A 21188-nucleotide genomic window follows, 5' to 3' on the forward strand; every position below is an offset into this window, starting at 1 on the left:
TCAGCGTTCCGTTTGCTCACCAGCACATTAAATGTGGTTGTCACCTCAGTGTGACGCCAGTTATCCTATTTATTCATTTATTTAACAGCATTGGTAGAATGCTTATTCCGTGGCAGGCAGGATGCAAGGCATGGGGCGGGGGGGGGGGGGCTGAACAAATAGACAAAAATCCCTGTCCTCCCCAGAGCTTGCGTCCCTGTGTGTGTGACAGGGAGACAGATAATAAAAAGAAAAACAGTAAAAATAGAAGGACAAATGGCGAATGGGCAAAAATCGGCAGGAGGAAGGGAGTTCGGGTTAGGGGGGTTCCCATATTCAATAGCGTGACAAATTAGAGGGTGTGCAAAGAGGGACTGTCCTTGGTCATATTGATGTCTCACAATAGCTTCCAAGAGTTAAAGCCGTATTATGCCTATTTACAGCTGAGAAAACCGAGGCTCAAATAGACATTCATTCATTCATTCATTCATTCATTCATTCTTCCAATCAGTTAGCAAATATAGATGTAGGCACCAGGCCCCATACTGACCCTGGGAATGAACTCATCGAGGGCCTCATGGAGAATGAGGTCTATAACGGTGCTTCTCAGCCCCATTGTGCCTTAGAACCAGTGGGGGGGCTGTGGACCCCACCGCATGGATTCTGGTTCATTTGGTGTGAATGCGACCCAGGTACAAGATTCCTAGCTGCAGCTGAGACCAAGGGCCACTGATTTAATGGAAATACCTTCTAGGGTCGCTAAGCCGCAGAGCTGGGATTTGAACCCAGGTCTCTGACCTTCAAGCTCTTTCTGTCTGCACAACGCTGATTGAAATAGCTTCTCAAATAAGAGTGGGACCATCAAGTGACAAAGAACGTCCCCACCTGAGAAGGGTCATTTGCCTGCCGTCCAGCTTGCTGAAGGCCTTTGCCGGGCCAATTCCCACGGGCTGGGCAGGCCCGCAGACCAGGCCAGAGAGACCCGGACGGAACCCAGCTCTGTCCCCTCTCCTGCTGTGCGAGCTTGGGCAAGTGGCCTCACGTATCTGGGCCTCAGCTGCGTCAGGGAGTGGTCGGGATTCAGGGAGAGAGGCTGGATGAAACGAGATGTCCCATCTGGCATGGGGCCAGTGCTCGGTAGGCACCACACACCAATTTGTTGAATGAACAAATGATCGTGATGACCACGAAGGAAAAACACCGAGGGTCTTGCCCCTCTGGTCCCATCCCTCATCTAGCCTGGTTACCAGGTGACCCCCCTCCGCTAGTCAAGAAGGCTACCAGACCCCCATTTGCACCTTGGGAGGGCGGAGTCCTGTGCCGTCCCTAGTCTGACCCTCCTGCTTTCTTCCCTTAGAGCAGCGCTTCCCAGCTGGGGTGATGTGGCCCCCCGCCCCGGAGGACAGGTAGCGATGTCTGGAGACAGTTTTGGTCATCAGAGCTGGGAGGGGGTGGCTACTCACGGGTGGAAACCAGGGAGGCTGTTGAATATCCTACGATGCACAGGACAGCCTCACAGCCTCCACGGCAGAGACTCACAGCCCACAGTGGCCGCGGAGCCGAGGCCGAGAGCAACTCTGTGGCGTAGAAGCCCTTCTCCCGATCCGACGTGCCCTGGACCTCCCTGCCTCCCTGCCCTTGGCACGCTCTCTCTTCCACACTCGTCTTCACGCCTCTGTCCCTCGACCCTGTTCTCAAACACCGTCTTCTCCAAGAGCGCCTCCCCAGCACCCCCAGGCAGAAATCACGCCTCCGCCCTCTGACCATCCAGCCCATCTTCTCAGCCCCTTTGGAACTCCGGCAGGAGACTCACTGGTGTCCTTGGCACATTGTCAGCTGGAGCAAGTGCACAGAGGACCTGTTCATCCTTGTTTCCTTGTGTGGGGCTTAGCACAGTGCCGGACACACGCATCTGCAGGCCTCGGGATCTTTCTTAACACACGGCCCCACGTAGACGTGACTCATGGCAAAATTGATACTCAGTTGAAACTTGCTCCCGGCTCCCTCTTGCAGCCGTCACCCTGCCCACGGGCCTTCCTGATGCCCCCTGACTTGGCCACTTCCATGCAGAGCCCCTGCCAAGAACCTTCTCCAGGCTCCCCTGCTGCTGGGCTGCCCTGGGCTTCTGGGACCCCTGCCCACTGCTCTACTCCTGTTCTGCTGTCCAATCCAGTGCCTCCTTCAAGCCCGTTTACAATGCCACTCCTTTCAGTTGGCCGTCTACACTGTCCTAGCACGTGGTGCTTCTCCCTCATTCCACTTAATATGTGTTACCTTCTAGAAGGTAGGGAGTGAGGTTGTTTTGCTCGCCAGTGGATTCTTAGTGTGTAACACAGGGTCATCCTTGGGGCTCAGCAAACCTTAGTTGAATGAATGGACCAGTGGATGAATGCGTGAGCCATACAGAAATCGTGTCTTCCTGCCCGACCCGTCTCAGGTACCCCCTGAGAAGACTTTGCTGTCAGATGCCTGGCTGTGTCATGAGGGACTGTGCTTTTGGACAAACCACACATTTTTTAATCTTATAACTTTTGAGCCAACACAATGCTTTATGATTTTTTTTAAATGTGTATTTATTTTTGAGGGACCGAGTGCGAGTGGGGGAGGGGCAGAGAGAGAAGGAGACGGAATCCGAAGCAGGCTCCGGGCTCCGAGCTGTCAGCACAGAGCCCAATGCGGGGCTTGAACCCACAAACCGTGAGATCATGACCTGAGCCGAAGTCAGATGCTAAACCGCCTGAGCCTCCTAGGCACCCTAACGCAATGCTTTAAGAGGCCAGCTGGGGAAACTGAGGTTCAGAGAGGAGCAAGGACTTGGCCAGTACCGTGTAATGAGTCGCTCTGCCTCCTGGCATGTTTCTTCCTCGCTGATCCTTTCTGTTAAATGGGGCTGTGTCTGCTGAGGCGACAGAGAAGTTTCGTGAGGAGTTTGCCAGAGTGCTAAGCAAGTATGGTGAGTTCCATTTTACTGCAGGAGAAGCTGGGACCTTGCACACACTGAGGTGGAGCCCGGAGGAATGGCTGAGGTCTAGGCACGCGTTGCTCCCCAGGACCCCCAGGCAAAAGCAGGACCCCCCGCCTCCCCCCTCCCTGCCCAAAGCCCAAATAGCATCCCGGCCGACGGGGAGACTGTCTGCAGCAACAGTGAGGTGATGTCTGGTTTCTCCTTGTGCATTGTAAGCAATGATTAATCTGGCTCCCCAACCAAAATATAGACCGAGTTCTATTATAAACACGGGTCCTGTGGAGACCCGCCTGCTGGGCAGCCAGAGGCCCCTTACAGATTCCGTGGTCCCTGGAGCTCCCCCGAAGCATCTGCTCTCCCCTAGTACCAGCCATGCACCTATCGCACACGGGAAAATCACTGCCCGTGGGTCCACCTTGCGGTTACTGCCCACCCCGTAATTGCTGGGGCCCAGGAGAAGATAATGGCTTAGATTCTTCCAGGTCCTGGGGCCCTGTCATTTGAAGCTATTTGGCTGGCCCCAGCTTGGTAAACAGTGTCAAGGTACTTCCAGGGAGCATAGGAACCTCCCCCACCCTCACCCCATGCCTTGGCTGTGCTCAGTCTCTGCTGCTCTCAGCCAGACAGGAGAAATGGGTGTTCACGACAATGTTCAAGGCCCTTTAGGGTGCGATGATTGGGACAGACCTAGGAATCGTGGCCTTTTGGACAAAGCACAGCCCAGTGGGTCTCGAGTCCTAGGGAACAGTCTGGGCTTGGCCATAACTTGCTAAGTAACCTTGGCCAAGTCCCTTCCCCCTGGGAAGTTTCTCAGGCCTGTCCAATGACAAAGGTGGTCAAATTGATGGCTTAGGTCCCTTTCACCTCAGATATTCCAGGGTTCCATGACCATCTTCTGTCCTAGTAATGCTGCAATGATCCATATGCTCTATCCCGGGACGAGGGTCTCTAAGGGGGTCTTTCCTCGTGTGGCCCTGTGGCTCTTCTAGGTGGGCCTTGGGCCTCGGTAAGTATGTCTTATCCCATGATTGGGTGGTTAGGATATAGAGATTGGAGTCGCAGCCTGGCATTGCCCCTGGGAAGCTGTGTAGCCTCAGGAAAGTCTCTTTACCTCTCTGAGTCTGTTTATTCATCTGGCAAGTGTGCCTTGTAATTCTTACCTGCTAGGGGGTGATTGCAAGGAGTTGATGAACGGATGTATTTATTTAAGGCTTTAGTACCAGGCCAGGCAAAGGGCAGGTCACTGCCCACGTCCCTGAAGATCATTCATTTCCTTTTTTCTGTGTCCTGAGTAAAGGGTTTACTTGGAATCTTCTGAGATTTCACTGGTGGTCCTTCTCTGCCGAAGTGTTGCTTTCTAGCGATTTCTTTCTGGCTGCAGGGGAAGCCAAAAGAGCTGGTGATGCTCAGGGACTCCCTGGTTCCCTTTCATGGTTCTCTTGGGATCTTTGCCCCGTGATTGCATTGGCTCTTTGCAGCAACCCGAGGCCGGCTGAGAATGGCAGAGTGAGGCTCAGAGAAGGCAGTTGCCTGAGTGGAATCACACAGCCTGAGCTCAAGACTCAATTCCGCTCTTCGTGGGCAGGGCTTTGCTCGCTCTTCCTCGTGTGCAAGTTCCAAGTGGAGAGAGGCTAATAAAGGCGACTACATGTGTCATATTATGACACGTCCCTGCTCCAAATCCCCCTGTGAGTTCCTGCCATCCTAATGCCTTCTGCGCTCTGGCTTCTGGCCTCTTCTTAACCACCACCTCCCAGCCTCACCCCTCACCCATTCTGCTCCAGTCACATAGATCTTGTTCTTCCTCAAACCCACCGGACAGCATTCTTGCCTCAGGTCTTTAGCACCTGCCGTTCCCTCTGCTTGGAACACCTTTCCGCCCAGAACTAGCTCAGCTCATTTATCTCTTCGAGCAGCCTGCCCTGATGCCCACCTGCTGTCCCACTCTGTCCCCAACACAGCCTCTCTCTGTCGTCTGACTCTGCTCACTTTTCTTCATAGTGCTCGTCACGAGCATGGGTGCACCATTTTTAAAATTTTTATTTTTAATCATGGTAAAAACCATACCACATAAAATTTACCACCTTAACTGTGTTTAATGGTGCAGTTCAGTAGTTCTAAGTACATTCACATCACGGTGGAACCCAACTCCAGGCCTTTCCGTCTTGCAAAACTGAAACTCTCCGCCCACGGACACAACAACTCCTTATTTGCCCCTCCTGCAGACATTATCTTTTATATTTATTTGTTTTTATATCACCTTAATTAGACCATAAACTCCATTAAGGCAAAGGATGTTGTCTTCTCACTCACCCCATGCCTACAGTGGTACCAGTGCATGGAAGTTCAGTGTTCGTTGAATAAATGAATGAAATAGGAAGGTCATGATGGTAACAGCAGCTGGTCTTTACAGGGCCCTTGAATTCAACGCCAGACACGGTGCTGGGTACTTTCCACACGTGTCATGTGATCCATAGGCCAACCCTTATATTTCCATTTCCAAAAGATGAAAGCAAGGCTCAGAGAGGTGACCTCAGTGGCTCCAGCTCGTAGGGCCATCCAGTAGCGAGGCAGGATGGTTCCAGATCAGCCCGAAACGAGAGATCTTAGCCACTCTGCACGCGAGCCACCGGCTGCAGCCTATGCTTCTGTTTGCTCAATGGGGGAAAGACCATGTGCCCAGGGTAGAAAACTCTCCCATGTTGCATCAACCTCATGGGCCCCAAATGAGATGTAATCATATCGCTGAGCAGCCCTGAGGTATGAGTAGGTGCAGGAGGAATGCTTGTAAACTCCCCAAACGTCTTGGATCAAACCAACTCTGCTGTTTGTAATTAAGAGTCCTGCTTCCCGGGGGCTTGCGGGTGGTGCTGAGTGTGTGTGTGTGTGTGTGTGTGTGTGTGTGTGTGTGTGTAAATGCATGAACTGTACATGCCCGAGGTGGCCTCGGGTGTCAGAAGGAGCCCGCGGTGAGTGTGAACCCTCTGCTTCTTAGCAGTGGGACTCAGAGCAAGTTCTTGGGGCTTAGTTTTCTCCTCTGTAAAATGGAGATGGGAATCCCTGCCTCCCCCTGCCCCGCACCTCGTCTGGCTGTCATAAGGGCCAGAGGAGGTCATGGAGGTGTAGTCTTGGGTGAACAGGAGTGCGCAGAGGGGGTCCACAGGCTTCATCTCGTTTATCACCCTCTGGGGGAGCCATAGAACGTTGGAGTTCTCAAACACCAGAGCTAACACCCTTGGCTAAGGTCCAGAGAAGGCTAGAAACCCACCAGGGTTGCACAGCAGATGAGGGCTAGTGTCTGAACCAAGCCCTGGGCTCTCTGTGTGAGGGGGCCTAATGGAGATCTGTGTGGCTGCCCTCTCTGAAATGGAAACCCCTGCCTCGTCTTATTTTACAGCTGCTGTAAGGCGATGGAAGCTTGAAGTCTGGGGTTTCCCTTCAGAGAGCCCCTAAGTCTTAGGACATGGCTCGAGTGGTACATCCCTAGGGCCACGTGAAAGCACACACTTGTTTGATTCTCGATCTAGACACCTGGCCGTGGACCACGGGGACAGAGGGTCAGTGTTAGTACTCGCTCGTTGCCGGAGTCCTTCAGGCATTTGGGTGGCCTCTTCCCTCCGGAATGAGAGCTGGGACCAGCGGGTTAATGTATTCTGGTTAATGTATTTGGTCGGTATGTGTGAGATCTTTTCTGATAGGGGGCCTGTGAGGAGGGGCAGGTCTTGACCCAGATCCCAGCATTACATGGTGGTTGAGCATATCCCAGACCTGAAGGTCCTAATTGGCCCACCCATCCCTTGAGAAATCACTCCACCCTGGCTTTGGACGGGCTCACCCCTGTGCAGATTTGGAAAGGATGGTTGGGATACAGCATCACTCCACTACACGTGCCGTATCCCAGTTCCGCTCCCAAAGCCCGCCAAAAGGGCGAACAACTCTACTGATGGCTTCTGGTCTGAGAGCCATTGGTGGCAGAGGAAACCGCAGCAACCTACCAACCTTGATGGACATATGTCCATTCGCTGGTCGCTGAACACACACTGCACCCCTGCCTGACGTCCACAGAGCAGGCAGTGCTGAAAAGGCAGGCAGGGAGGCTGGGCCTCTGCCATCCGGTCCACAGGCCCAGGGGTGCCTTCCCCGGGCTGATGTCGTTTCTTCCCCCCACAGGGACACAAGGGCTATCCTGGACCGGCGGGGCACCCTGGAGAACAGGTGAGGGCCGCGGCCTCAGCTCTGCCCTGTTTGCTCTCCACCCACTCCAGCCCCTGCCTGCCCCTGGCCTCCTCCCCCCCGCCCCGTTCCATGAGTGAGCCCCAGAGCCAGGCAGCTCTGCCTCCCATCCTGCTGGGGCCCCAACCCTACCCCACCTCTCCCCCAGCCACAGCTGCCTGAAGGGGCTGGAGTCCACGCCGGCCTGGCGTTGGCATGAGCCACTCGACTCCAGTTAGAGCCATGAATAGCTGGCCTGTTCCGGGCGATGTTAGGGGATATTATACATGTCGCCACGGGGTTTGCAGGAATTTGGGCTGTGCTGGCCCAAGTCAAACAGCAGCCCCTGCCAGCGTGGGAGAGCCAGCCAGGGCTCCTCAGAGCTTTCTCAGTCCTGGGCTGCTAGCACAGGGGGTTTTGTCCTTCTGAGCTGGTCTGACCGGTTTCACAGAGGGGTGGGCTGGGGGGGGGGGGTTGCGGGTTGTGCAGCAGGCTGGTGGCTTCCCCTTCCTCCTGATTCATCTCACATTCCTGCCCTTCTCTTTGTCCATTGTAAGCCTCAGTCTCTCACAGCCCCCCAGACTCAGAGCTGGGCAAGGTCCTCTCCTTTCCTTATGTTTCTCTTCATTCCTTTACAGGGGCAGCCAGGACCTGAGGGCAGCCCAGGGGCCAAAGGTTACCCTGGCAGGCAGGTGCAGTATATGGCTTCTGGAAGCTCGGTGGCCATGGTGGTGTGGAGATGGCCACGGGTGCCCCCCCCCCCAGGCAGAGGGAGGCGGCAGGCTGGGGGCTGAGGAGCTGCGCCCACCGGGTGGGCACTGAAGAAAGGGCTGTTCAGGGGGCTGGACCAAGGAACCCTCTCTTTGAAGGCAGTAGGGCACAGGTTGCTCAAAGAGAACAGAAGAAAGGCCTCTGGTGCTGTGGGGGTGGGGCTCCAGAGGCTCCTCCCACTCAGTCCCCCTCCCCCCCACCTCCGGCCACTCCCTGGGACTCTGACGAAGAGGTGGGGGCCTCAAGGTGAAGACCGCAGGTCTAAGCCCACTCTCCTTCTACAGAGGGGGCAGCTGAGGCCCAGAGGAGACAGGATTTGTCCTGGGTTGTTGGCAGCAGGTAGGACGTTTCCATATGTCCTTGCCCCTCTGTGTTTTATGTTGCAGGGGTTACCCGGACCGGTAGGAGACCCTGGCCCCAAAGGCAGCCGGGTAAGTGGGCTTTGGCAAGTGCCACTCAGGTGGGGCCCTGGGAGGTCAGTACTCGCCCCCCTAGCAGTCCTGATGGGAGGTCAGGGCTGTGGGGTCTCTACACAGTGTCTGCCAGGGGGGCTGGGGCTCTGCCCTCGCACCTGAGTGCTCTCTGGAGAGCAGAGGGCGGCAGGGCGGGCAGGTGATGGGGGATCCTTGAGCCAGGTAAACCGCTTGGCTCTCGTGCCGGGCAGACTGGGCAGCAAAGGTTCTGCTGGGTGCTCGGCCAGGGCCCGGCTGCCACAACCAGGCCCGGGCTGGCCATGCCCCTCAGCACATCCCAAGTGCTAGGTGACCTAAGTTAGGGCTACTTCGTCGCCATTAGAATCCTCAGAGGCCTCTCTCCCGCTCCCCTCCCGACTGAGGTCTGGGGAGACCACCCTCTTTTAGAGAGCAGGGGTGGCTGATGGGTGATGCTGCTCAGGCCTGGAGGCTAATGGAACATCTGCTCTCCCTCTCCTGGAGCAAACCCTGAGTAGCCAGCAGCCTCACTTTGCCCATCTTTACAATGGGAGCGACATCCGTTCCTACCTCGAGCATAGTTATGGAGATACCAGGAATTTGGAAGCAAGTACTACTGAAGAGGGGCAGCGGGTGGGGGCTCCCAAGTGGGCTGTGGGCCATGGAGAGAAGGTTCTGGGTGCACTGAATGAGGGCAAATGGAGTTTGAAAGATGAAGAGATGATATGGTGGAATCCCATTGTCTACATACAAGGAAACTGGGTTCATGGTCGGGACGTGGCGCCCCCGTTTACTCTGCATGCCTACAGCGGGGCTGGGATGGGGACCCGGTGTCCTGAGGGCTAGACTTGCTGCCTCTCAAAGAATGCTCAGCAGATGGGTCACACAACCCTTGGTCAGGCCGGGTCAGGTGTGATGTGGCCTCCACTCCTGAGCCAAAGCTATTTATGGCCACAGTCTGGACCTTAATCCGCGGGGCTGACATGTGGCTGTTAGAGCATCTGGGAGGTGGGCAAGGTCCTCGTTGTGTGATGATATCGGTGACGATGTTGATGGTGCTGGTGACAGCGGGGGCCGCGGAGGCTCCTGTCCTGGGATGCTGGGCCTCCTTTCCTTCATCCAGCTGTTCCCATGCACCGTGGCCCCAGGGGCAAGCTGATGACATCTGGGGCTGCTTGCTGTTGGCCATGCTGATGGCATCTTGAGACCACATGTGGGGAGAGAGCTGATCTGGCCCCAGCACCCCGCTCTCTGGGTCACAGGGCGCTGAGCAGCCTGGATCAGCCGGGGCCACTCAAGCCGCCCTCCCAACCCTGCCACCACCGGCCCCATATTTATAAAATAGAACGCAGGCTTTGGAATCCGGGCGGCTGGCTTTGAGACCTGCTGTGGCCCTCAGCAGCTGTGGGGTGCTGGGCAAGTTGCTGGACCTCTCTGAGCTCATTTTCTCGTCTGTAAACCTGGGATATAGGCCCTGGTCGGCAGGATCAATAAGTGTCCCTCATTACAGTGATGGATATTTACCAGAATGCCAGGAAGGAGGCTCAGTGACCTCCTGACCTACGTGGGAAGAAGGGATGGCTGTGAGCCTGTGTGGGCTGCTCATTTGTGGGAGGCGGTGTAGCCGAGGGGTTAGGAGGCCTGCCCAGGAGGAGTCAGTTGACTCGAATTCAAATACCGGTTCTATCACAGTCCAGCCGTGTGACCCTGGGTGAGTCATTTCACTTCTGGGTCTAACTGTTCACACCTTTACAGGGGGCTGACTGGTAATGCCTGCTTCCGGGGAGCGGGCGTAGTGAGGACACGGTAGATGCTTCATTGCGTGCAAAGCCCCGAGAACTGGGCCTGGCACGTAGTTTGTGCTCAGCAAATGTTAGCTTTTGTTAGCGTTATCATTAAATCATTCCACAAACATCTAGAGAGTGCAGATAATGATAGGAGCTCTGGGCTGGGTCCCCTGCCCTTGAGAAGTTCCCAAGCTAATGAGGACATGAAACATGGACACAGATAATGAAGATACATCGGAGAAAGTGGTAAATCCTACTGACTGAGGAGCAAATGCGGTGTGTGGGTGGAGGGAAGAGATGGTTTCTGGCGTGGGGCAGCAGGGGTGCTTGCCGGAGGAGAGAGAGCATTGGAGCTGGGCTTGGAAGGGATTGCTCTGCCGTCCCTGGGGTGGGCAGGGCAGGTGGAGGGCGCCTGGAATAGAGGCCGGAAGGTAGAAAATCAGGTGCATGCCAGGGCAGTGGGCTCCCGGCTCCACTGACTACTTGTGTGGCTTCCTTGTCCGTCCACTGGGGAGCAGATAGCCCGTGTGCGGTATCCTTGGGTGGGTTGAATGCCGCGGCATACGTGTGCCGGGCGGGACATCGGCGTGCCGGAGTGGCAGCCGCTGGGACTGCTGGCGTTCAGGCAGCCACGGCTGGGTGTGAGCCCCGTGTCCAGGGCCTTTGAGGCCTGGGAGGAGGCATCGCAGGAGCCACGGGCAGACGGCAGGGTCCCTCAGAGCGGGTGGAACCTGCTACCGCTCTAGCCTCTAACCCAGCCAAGAGCTTCCTTTCTGCAGGTCCGGGAGCCCCGGTGCGGGGCGGGCCTCCCCGCCGCGAGCGCCCGCGCCCTTCCCTGGCGTGAGGGTATGTGCCTTTGGACTACATCGTGGAAGCCAGCACCATGCAGTCCATGGGCATATACACTTGCCTCAAGGCCTGTGTCATCGAGGAGCCACGGGAGCCGCCGCTGCCACCAGCGAGGAAGAGGAGCCTGGGCGTGGGAGGGCAGCGAGGGGCTGCGGGGACGGGTCGGGCCAGCCACACCCCACCGCTCGGTCCCTCTGACCCCCTACCTGCTCTTTCCTAGGGCTACATTGGACTCCCAGGGCTCTTCGGCCTGCCGGGGTCTGATGGAGAGAGAGTGAGTATGCCTTCTCTGTTTACCTCCCACCCACCTACCCGCTCCCTCTTCCGGGAGAAGTCCTGGAGTCCCTCCTGGAGGAGGTGCCCTTGAGTTGAATAGGAGTCTGCCAGGGGGTCAAGTCAGGGCAGACACCTTCCATACATAAAGGGATGGTGTGTGCAAAGTCCGGGGAGGTATGATAACTTGGCAAGTTTAACAGTCCACACAGTCGAAGCTCTGACTGCGAGGCCGGAGTGGTAGGAGACAGGTTGGATGGAGCACCTGGGCAAAGTTGTACGGGCGGTCAGGGCCGAGGTCAGGAAGGAGACTCGATTCTGAGAGCCTGGAGACTTCTGAAGGGCTTTCAGCAAATGAGAAATGGGCCCATTCTATATTCCAGACCAAGTGTCTGCAAACTGGGGCATGTGGGCCAGATCCTGCCAGCCGTCTGCTTTTATAAAGTGTTCTTGGACACGGCCATACTCCTATGGTTACCCGTCGTCTACAGTTACGTGTACTCGTGGTGCAATGGCAGAGACCCCATGGCCCGCAGGCCTCGGCACCTTCCCCCCTGTCCCTCCCAGCCTCAGCCCGTATTTGGGATCCCACTTGTAACCTCACCAACCACCAAGACCTCGGGAGGGCAGCGGGAGCACCTGCTGAATACCAGGAACGCTGGGTGTTCTCCTAGGCATCTCCCCAGCCTGGGCCCATGCAGCCCCCAACCCCGTTGAGCGTAAGGACCATCCCTCTGACCTGCATGTAACTGGCACCTGCTGTGTGCAGCCTTGTGCACGAGGTCGTCCGCGACTTCTTCTCGTGGGTGGCTCTGGGGCCAATTTGGGGCAACGCTGGTTGTCCCCTGTGGAATTCTGCTCTGATCTCTTCCCTGTCTCTCCCCTACAGGGCCTGCCTGGCGTTCCTGGCAAGAGGGGCAAGATGGGTAGGCCGGTAAAGATTTTCCGTGTCTATTATGCAGACTCTATGGGTGAATCTGACTTCCCGTCCACCTGCAGCGTGGGCACTCTCTGCTTCTGTCTGCCCCGCCACTGCTCTGCTTTGAGTGTGTGGGCCAGCATGTGGGGCTGTCTGGGCCTTGTGTCCCCACTGCCAGAACACTGGCCAGCTGCTGCCTGGCTGGAGCTGGGGGGTGCCGTGGCTCTGGGCCCCTCCCGGATGGTGCATCTGTGTGTATGTGTGTAACCGTTGCTGTGCAGTGTGGTCCTGGGTCTGGGGGCTTCTGTTGTGTGGCTTACTAGTGTCCATGGGCCTGCTCAGACTGGGGGATCATGGCTAGACCAGTGTCTGCGTCCCTGTCAAGGAAAACCCTCAGTCTCCAGGCTGTCTTGGGGTGGCCAGTGTTACTTGTGTGCACACAAGGCCAGAGGGCGGTGGGGTGTATGGGTAGGCTCGCAACAGGTGTGACCCCAAGAGGGGCTGGCAGTAACCTCCTGGCTTTGCCCAGGATTCTCCACTGTGGCAGGAAATTGTCTTCCCCTTCGTAGGGCATCTGTGGGGCAGGAAGAGAAAGCCAAGGCCCAGAGAGGTTAAGTAACTTGCCCACAGTTTCACAGTTAACAACAGAACCAGGATTCTAACAATTCCATTAGTCTCCAGGGCTTCTGATCTCAATGGTGGATCAAGACAGCTTCTCAGATTCACTGGCTGGTAGTAATGGTGTAAAAAGTGAATGCCCTAGAATCTTCACCAGTTGGGCAAGACGTTAATTCCAATGATCCCCATTACTCACAAGGGTAAACTGAGGCTCCCCTGTGAGGTGGAGTGATATATCCGGTGTCCTTGCTGCCAACTAAGGGAGACCCTGGACTATAATTGAGGCATATTTCTTTCAGACTAACCTCCGTTGGCGGCTTAAGGCCCTTTGTGGCCGCCTGCAGTGTAATCCCTAGACTCGGAAGCATTGTCAGCTTGGGGTCTGGGCTTCCTTCTGCTGGTGGTTGATGGAGAAGGGACTGTGGAAGAGGTTAGAACTTGACAGGTGGCTGGAAGGGGGCCAGGAGCACTCAGTGGTGCCCAGAAAGGGCACATCTGTGATCCTGGGGTTGACGTGCATGTTCATGGGCAACTTACCTGTTGTAGTATATGGATCTGGACACTCTGGGGCCAAGTGAGGTATATAAAGGGAAGCAAGATCCAGATCCTGTCTCAAGGACTAGAGGGAAATCTCACCCTCAGACTAGACCTCCCTGTGGCCAACAGCCCCTCTGTGCCCTGAGGTCTCACACCCGACACCTGGATCTGGGCAAAGGAGTAGCACGTGATGCTTCTGGCTTCAGGACAAGGACCTGATGTCTGTGAGGGTTGGGCTGGCATCTGGATCTGCTCCTCAAGCTAGGTGACCTTGGGCAAGGAGACCAATCCATCCATCCATCCATTCATCCATCCATCCATCCATCCATCCATTCAGTGAATATTAAGTATATACTGTGGGCCAGGCACTGTAGTTAGTGCTGAGCAGTGAGCAAGACAAAGTTCCCATTTTCATGGGCAGACAGACAGACAACGATTGAACAAGAGAATGAACAATGAAAGAATGAATGTCAGATGGTGCCTAGTGTTAAGACAAAGTAGGGTAGGGAGACGGGGGTACAGACTAGTAGATAATTTGATCTAGGAATCCTTACTTCCTGAGAAACCTGAATAAAGTGAGAATGGGAGCCCTGTGGCTACCTGGGGAAGAGCTTTCCAGGTTTACAGAACAGCAGGAGCAAAGGCCCTGGGGCATTGTTGGCTCAAAGCCTCTGCACTACAGTTTTCCCAGGTGAGAAATAGGGAAAATAGCTTTTAGCTCATGAGGTCTTTATGCTATGCTCCTCACATAGTAAATGCTCCGTCAGAGTGGCAGCCATTGTTCCTGTTTGGGGTTTCATGGGTGGCTGAGGCTCTCCGCGCTGTGTCCCTTTGAGCCAATGGCTTTACCTCTCTGGGCCTGTTTTCCCAGAGTTTAAGTTGCAGGGTAGGGCCAGTTTACTTACTTCGATTATCTCAGCTGGGCCCTGTCCCATCACCCAGGCCTGCCTCCAGAGCCATCCATGAGGAGTTTGCTCAGATTCTCTCCCGGGAGCCTGACAGAGGACCAGGCATTGCCACTTCCTGGATACGGAGCTCGAAGCTCAGGGGGTGAATGATGTGGCCAAGGTCTGGGGCTTTGGAGAGTCATTGCTGGGCTGGGATGGGGCAACCAGAGCCTTCCCCTCTTGCCCCAAGTGTTGCTATCGAGTGAATGGATTCCGGAGTCCCCTGAGCATAGAGGAGGCAAGACCCTTGAAAACCCAGGCATGCTGTGGCTTCTTCTCCACCCCGCCCACCCTACGACGACAGGGACCGCCAGCAGGGCCATGCCTCAGCTGCCCCTTCCACCTCCCCCTTTTTCCTCCTTCTAGTGGCCCCTTCTCCCTGCCACGTACCCGTTTGCTCCTTGGAGCTGAAAGCCGGGCAGCGCGTGGCCGAGAAGGCAGCACCGGGTCTGAGGTGCTCAGTGCCGTTTTCCTACGTGCGTGTGAGACAAGGCCGCTCATTCATTTCTCGGTCAACAAAACTTTATTGGACACCTACCATGCGCCAGGTGCTGGCGACAGAACATATAGTGAGAATGGTCCCCCCAAAAGCAACATTTTTTGAGGCCCTTTTACTTGCATGGTAGCTGAACTACATAGGATTCTTTGAGGTTAGATGGACTACACCCATTTTCCAGACTCGGAAACCAAGACTCAGTCAAAGCCGTTTGCTCAGAGACCCTCTGAGGCCTCGAGCTCCCATAACAGACAATTCATTTCTTCTTCCTTGCTCCTCACCTTTCGCTTCCTAGGATTCTGCCCCGTCCTTCATGATGGGGGTGTTTCCTTGCACGGCAGTGTTGGGCATGGGTGGGAGGGACCCCCCCCCCACTTCCTTCAGCAAAATAGTGCTATGGCCACACAGTCCCCCTGAGGGCCGCGAAAGGCCCCTTGGTCCTGGTCCAGCCACCATGACCGGCAAATCAGATCTGCATCAGATCTGACTTGCTACGTATGCAATAGGACTTCATGTCACAGAGTCCCTCGGGCTTTGTCTCTGCTCGTGCCGGGCCTCTGAGTCTGCCATGCCCTCGGCCCATATGCTCCTTAAGTGGTCTTTAGGGCCATCCCCCTGTGCTCCTGAGCCCTTGATCTGGCTGGTGGGCTGGGGGTCGGGGGAACTCCTTCTGCAAATTTCCTCCTGTCAAAGCTTTGGGCCGAGCGATTCCTCGGTATTTATTAGCAAGAGGAAATGTCAGGAGAATGAGCCGAAGTCCCTCATGCCAGATCGCAGCTGGCCTCATTTCTGGCAGGGCCGGTGATGATTTTGCTGCAGTTCATCTCTCTCCAGCAAGTAGAACAGCAGGCTTCATGCACACGGCCTCCTCGGCATCAGGTCAGGAAGGAGGGTGTGTGGCAATCTTTTGCTGATGGGGGCCGAGAAAGAGACAGTAGAGGTCAGAGCAGACCGGAGCCACAGGCACCTTAGTGATGAGCTGGCCCAACCTCTTTGTCAGACAGACATCGCTCAGAGAGGCCAGTGAGTTGCCCGAAGTCACACAGCAAGGTGAGTGGCAGAGTCAGGATTCAACCCCAGGACCCTTGCTTGCTCTTCACCTCATACTTCTCTCTGTGCTCGCATCTTTAACTCCAGAGGAAAGCTTAGTCTAAAGCTCTCGTCTCCTCACCTCTGCTGGAATGAAAAATGTGTTGTGGTTTTTCTGAGGAGGGGTCCGGATATTAAGATGTTACAAACTTGGCTGGAGCTGAAGGGGTTTCTCCTGGGCTGTCCCGTCTGGCACAGGGACCTTCACAGCTGGGACAAGGGTCTCTCACAGGAATTAGGAAGACACTGCAAGTGAGTCCTCTTGTCGGGCAGGCGCTCTGAATTCACGTCAAGCCTGCTAGAGCGCCTGGCAAGGCCGGCCGCTGTTCATAGCGTGCCTCGTGGCCTCTGGCCGGGCCTGCAAGCCTGGTCGTATGTAGTGAGTCAGGCCGGCAGACCCCCAAGCTTACAGCTGGAAAGGCCCAAGCCTGGTTCCATCTCCTTGGCGTGTGGCTCAGGGACAACTGGGACTTGCCCAAGGCCACACGCCCATCTGGGGTGGGAAGGGCTTCTCCTGGGGTGAACTTTGGCTTCAGGGTCTTCTCAGTCCTCAGACTGTGGGGAGCAGGGAGCAAAGTGACTGAGGACTCATGTTTCCAGCTGGGGAAACTGAGGCCAAAACAGATGAAAGTTTTTAGCTGCGGTGGTGCTATGAGCTGGGGGGTGTGGTCCCCAGGGCCCCATACTTGAGCTAGGGCCCCCTGGGGCTGTTGGTGACCCTGGAATTCTGGCGAGACCTTGACTCCCTTATCCCCTCCTTTGTTCCCTGGGGTGACCCTTCCTGGATGGGTTCCCTAGCGGATTCCAAAAGGGCAGGGTGAAAACATGCTCAGCATCGTGACCTCAAGGGGTCTAAGTCAGCACCCTTGAGGTGCACACGTGTTCTAGAAAAGACTACAGGCTGCTCAAAGTGTGGCAGGAAGGATACAGGTTAGGCTCATACAGGAATTTCCCGACTGTGAAGAATCTCCACGTTGTAAAGAGGTCCCCGAGATCCTTCTGTGGGCTCTTCCGAGAGGTTATTCTGTATTCCCACTGTTGATGCAAACCCTAACTGCACGTGCTGGTGCAGTAGAGGTACGGGGACTGCATGACAGCATCTCAGCTCTTCAGGCCGGCTACGCCAGGTGAGTTGACAGAACTGACCATTTTGTAGGTCAGGGAGCTGAGCCTTCGAGACATTAGCAGGACTTCGGATCCTGGAGGCTTCAGGCTTCCCTCTGCCCCTACAGCCCACCTTCTGGAGCAGACAGTTGGGCTAGACAGTGCCTGGAGAGGGGAGTGGCTGAGGTGGCCCTCAGAGGCCTCCTGAGACCTTGGCATCCTGCCGCGGAGGTGGTGACAAGGACCACAGCCCCTTTGTTCACATCTATTCCTCCGAGTTGCTGTAGCTAAGACAGAATTTGGAGTCTCATCCCGGAGCCTGATTCTGTCTCCTCCTGGGCCTTGTTCTGCTCAAAGTACAAGGCGTCCAGTTCCCCGGGGGCCCCGACCTGGGGAAGTAGAGACACCACGTGGCTGGGGCCCCGGCAGGGCGCCGAGCTCATTCCTTGGGCCTCGGGCCAGGCTGCTGCAGCCAGCAGCTCAGGCCTGCGGAGGAAGGTCCCACTGCTGGCGGGCCGGGACTGCGTGCACTCCATGCACAAGGAGGCGCGGCCAGACAGAGGAAAGCAGAGGGGGAGGGAGGTGGGGCCACACGTCCAGCTTGGCGGCTGCCTCTCTGAGATCCAGAGGGGCCGGGCCCTGGGGCCCTGGGGCAAGTGCCAGAAATGGGGCATGTCTCCAGTAGTGGAGGGGTGAGGCAGGCTCGAGGGTGATGCGCCCTTGGGCACGCTCTGGGCCTTAGTCTCCCAGTGGTGCAGTGAGGTGTGAAAGTCAAGAACGGCTAGGCTCTTTCCATCTTGGATTTGTTGAAGCACCTCTAAAGCTCCCATCTTTCTTTTCTGACCATTATGCTCTTCGTTGCCTGTCTCAACGGGCGGCTGGAGTTTGCTCTTACTGCCACTGTTATGACCCCCCTGTCATCCCCCATTGGCTGTCCTCGGGCTGCTTTTTGGCTGCATAAGTCCCTAACTTCGGGAGTTTGACCTTTCTGATGGTCTCTCCCTTGCTTATACTCCAGAGCTGTGCCACTGCCGGCAAGGGTCACCCTCCAGGAGACACCTCAGCTTCTCCTGTTTATCATCCCCATTGTACAGCAGAGAAAACTGAGGCTTGGGGAGACCTGTGGGTGGTGGAGCCAAGACTGGCATCCGACTGCTCTGTTTCCAAAGCCTCACGGGGGAGGCTGGCCCAGCAACTCGGTCCGAGGGGCGTTGTTGAGCCAGCCTCAAGTGGCCTCTAAATGCAGACCCGGGAGATTGACCCCTGCCTGGTGGCTGCTGGGTGTGAATATATTGGGCATTATAGCCATGATGTGTGCCCAGGGGATGCTGTTGATGTCCTCAGGCTGGGTGGCATTCCTGTGTATAGGGGGAGAGGCTCCTTCCTTTCGGGCTTCGTCTAGGGGTTGGGACAAGTGTGCTTAGAGATCACATCCCCGCAGTCTAAGCAGGACAGTGGGTCAAGTGAGGGTCTGCCCAAGGTCACACAGCCAGCCTGGACGCAAGCCAGTGCTAGTCTCCAGACACTGGGCTTGGCAAGCAGAGCATGAACTTCCCGAGGCTGCCTGTCATGGGCCGTGTGGAGTCGGCCAGGGACCTGGCTGGACAGCATTGCCCTTGTCCCCTGACGGACGGTCCTCCTCTCCTGCCAGGCCCCTAACCTCTGCCTCCAGAGGTGGAGGGAGAAACTCAATGCCTCCTGAAGGCTCCTCTTACCACAGCCCACTCAGCTGATGTCTCCTCTTCCAGGAGAGGAGAGGGATCTCCCTTACAGCATAACAAAGACGGGCTGGATTGAGGTGAGGGTAGAATTTGCCAGGGGGACCCCAAGGAGAGGAATCTTAGGTAGGATCAGATGTACCCCCACAAAGCCTTGACCTGGACGTGGGCCCGTAGACACGCACACAACCCCACCACTCTGTGAAACCAGCTGAACACAGATTCGAGCACCTTCTGTGCGTCGTGATCTGCCCGTGGCCAACTCCTACAAAAGTAACATGACGGAGTTCAGAGAGGGGGGACCTGGGCTCCGTTGTGCCACAAACTTGCTTTCCTTTTCTGCTTTGCCTTCGCCACTTCCTCTCTGAGCCTGTTTCCCCATCTGTTAAATGGGACTGCTAAACTTTTCCTCAAGGGCAGATGTCAAAGGCAGAGGAAGTCTTGCATGTAAGGTGACTGGCTGGGCTGCAATCTCATGATTATATCCCCGTGTCCTCCTTTGGGTGTCTGAAGGAAGCCGCACCTCCTGCAGGATGAATGCCAACTCTCACCCTTCTGATCCAAGAGGGCTCCCTGACAGAGGAGGGATCTGAGGGGGCATAGGACAGCTGGACAGGGCAAGGACAAAGACGTGGATACACACGCATTTCAAGGTCTCTTTGCTTGGCCAGGACAGACGTTGTCATTGGGTTTGGGGTTTGTCCTCAGGTTTAATCTACTCACTGGATTCCCTCAGTTGTGTTAGAAGCCAGACACAGATTACCCTCTGTGAGGAATCTTCACTGAACAGCTCAGGCATCCATTTGGTCAGAAAAAAAAAAACATGTGCTGTGTTTTTTATTAAATTTCCCTGGAAAAACAATGATTTGAATTCAAGCACGGGAGAAGAACAGGTTTCCCTAAATTCCAAGCTTGAGGACTTTCTTTTCCTTTTGAAGTAAAATGGAATTACGCACACCCCCCCACCCCCGGATCCCTAGAGGTGTCCCCACAGCTGATGTTTTTCCAGCTGCCTGTATCCCCAGAGAGTATGGAGCGGGGTCAGGGATGGGATGAGAGGGCCACTCATGCCTGGGCCAGGTGGCTTGGCCTCTCTCAGGGCTGCTGAACTCACCTTTGGCAGGGGGGCTGACTCTCACCAACAGTGTGACCTTGTGTGACTTTGCCACTTAGCCTTCCAGAACCTCAGTTTCTTTATCTATAAAATGGGGAAAGGATGGCCTTTGAAGAGCCTGTCACAACCACAGAAGGTCTGAGCTGGAAAATGCCGAGGAGGCCTTCCCTTCCTTCACTAGGGGCGAAACTGAGGCTCACAGGGGCAATGGATGTTCTTGAAACTCTCAGCAAGGCCTGTAGGTTCAGGCCTAGACTCAGCTTCCTGACCTCCTTTCTTGTCTCTCCTTCCTCATCCGTCCAGGTTTCAGATTTGGTCGGGGCCAGGGTGGGGATGGGGGGAGGGAGTGCATTTTCATGCTGCAGAAACACGTAGTAGCTTCTTCCCAGGCTCTAAGTAGATAAGAAAGTTCCCTAGCCCTGGGCCCCTCCCCATTAGCCAGTCTTTGAGTTCTTCACGTGGGGGTGTTCGTTGAAGGCACAGGGTGGCTGGAGACCCCACTGCCTGCCCAGATCCCAGAACCAATGGGTGAGAGGCTTCATGGACGCATCCTCGTGTGCCCCCAGGGGTTTGGATGAAAGCCTCTCCCCACAGGTAGAAACACTGATCTGCAGATGTTTGCTCTCTCTCCTGCCTTCAGGGGTTTCCTGGAGACTTTGGGGAAAGAGGCCCTCCTGGACTGGATGGAAACCCTGTAAGTATTTCAAGTCTTTGGGAACAGGAAAGAGATTCCAGAGCAAACACACAGCAGGTTTGAAGAATCCAAGCTTTAGGGTCAGACGGACTGGGTCGAATCCCAGCCCTGCCGCCTCTGTACCCCAGGCTCCTTCCTGTGCACTGTGGGTGCCCTGTGCCCCGCCCCCAGGAAAGCCCTCCAGGTCACGGGAGCCCCTGGTCCCAGATCCCCAGACCGTGCCCATCCCCAAGGACTTAGGAAAGTTCATGGGTCACTCCCCACTGGGGAAGCCAGGGTTACTGCCATGTTAGAAAGCATCCAAAATGTTTATGGGACAGCAGCGGCCTAGGGGAGCAGATGGTTTGCAGGCCCTGTATGGAGAGAAGAGCCAAGCTCTAAAGAAATCTCCAACGTAGGCATGTTTATAGAGTTTGTAAATAATCGGAGGCCCTCGAGGAGCTAGGTCAGCCTGCCCTGAGTTGCTGAACCCGCCTTTCCCTTCCCATCCCAGGCGCAGGCTCAGGCGGGAGAGGAGGCTCGTTCTCTGCCTGGGGGAGCAGACCAAGTCCAAAGCTCTCTGGAACACCTGCCACGTTCCCCCATCTCTCTTTGGGGCTTCCCACCTAAACAGCTGTGCCCAGCTGTGCTTTCTGTCGAGGTGGCTGCTGGATCCACCATCCGTCCCTGATCACGTACTAATTTC

At 55.8% G+C, this 21188-nt stretch overlaps 1 protein-coding gene across 1 annotated transcript in view; it reads left to right on the plus strand.

Moving 5' to 3' along the window:
• Positions 1–21188, plus strand: part of COL27A1 (collagen type XXVII alpha 1 chain) — a 136513-nt gene that overhangs the window by 36413 nt on the left and 78912 nt on the right. Inside the window, exons 8-13 of the mRNA XM_047099631.1 lie at positions 7115–7159; positions 7795–7848; positions 8314–8358; positions 11215–11268; positions 12157–12201; positions 20450–20503. Coding sequence (XP_046955587.1) covers positions 7115–7159; positions 7795–7848; positions 8314–8358; positions 11215–11268; positions 12157–12201; positions 20450–20503 — 297 coding nt within the window. The remainder of the gene's footprint in view (positions 1–7114; positions 7160–7794; positions 7849–8313; positions 8359–11214; positions 11269–12156; positions 12202–20449; positions 20504–21188) is intronic.

This window comes from Lynx rufus, unplaced genomic scaffold (genome assembly GCF_022079265.1).
Source record: "Lynx rufus isolate CCGP_SWC_20201006 ecotype Redwood Valley unplaced genomic scaffold, mLynRuf1.p SCAF_10, whole genome shotgun sequence".
NCBI lineage: Eukaryota > Metazoa > Chordata > Mammalia > Carnivora > Felidae > Lynx > Lynx rufus.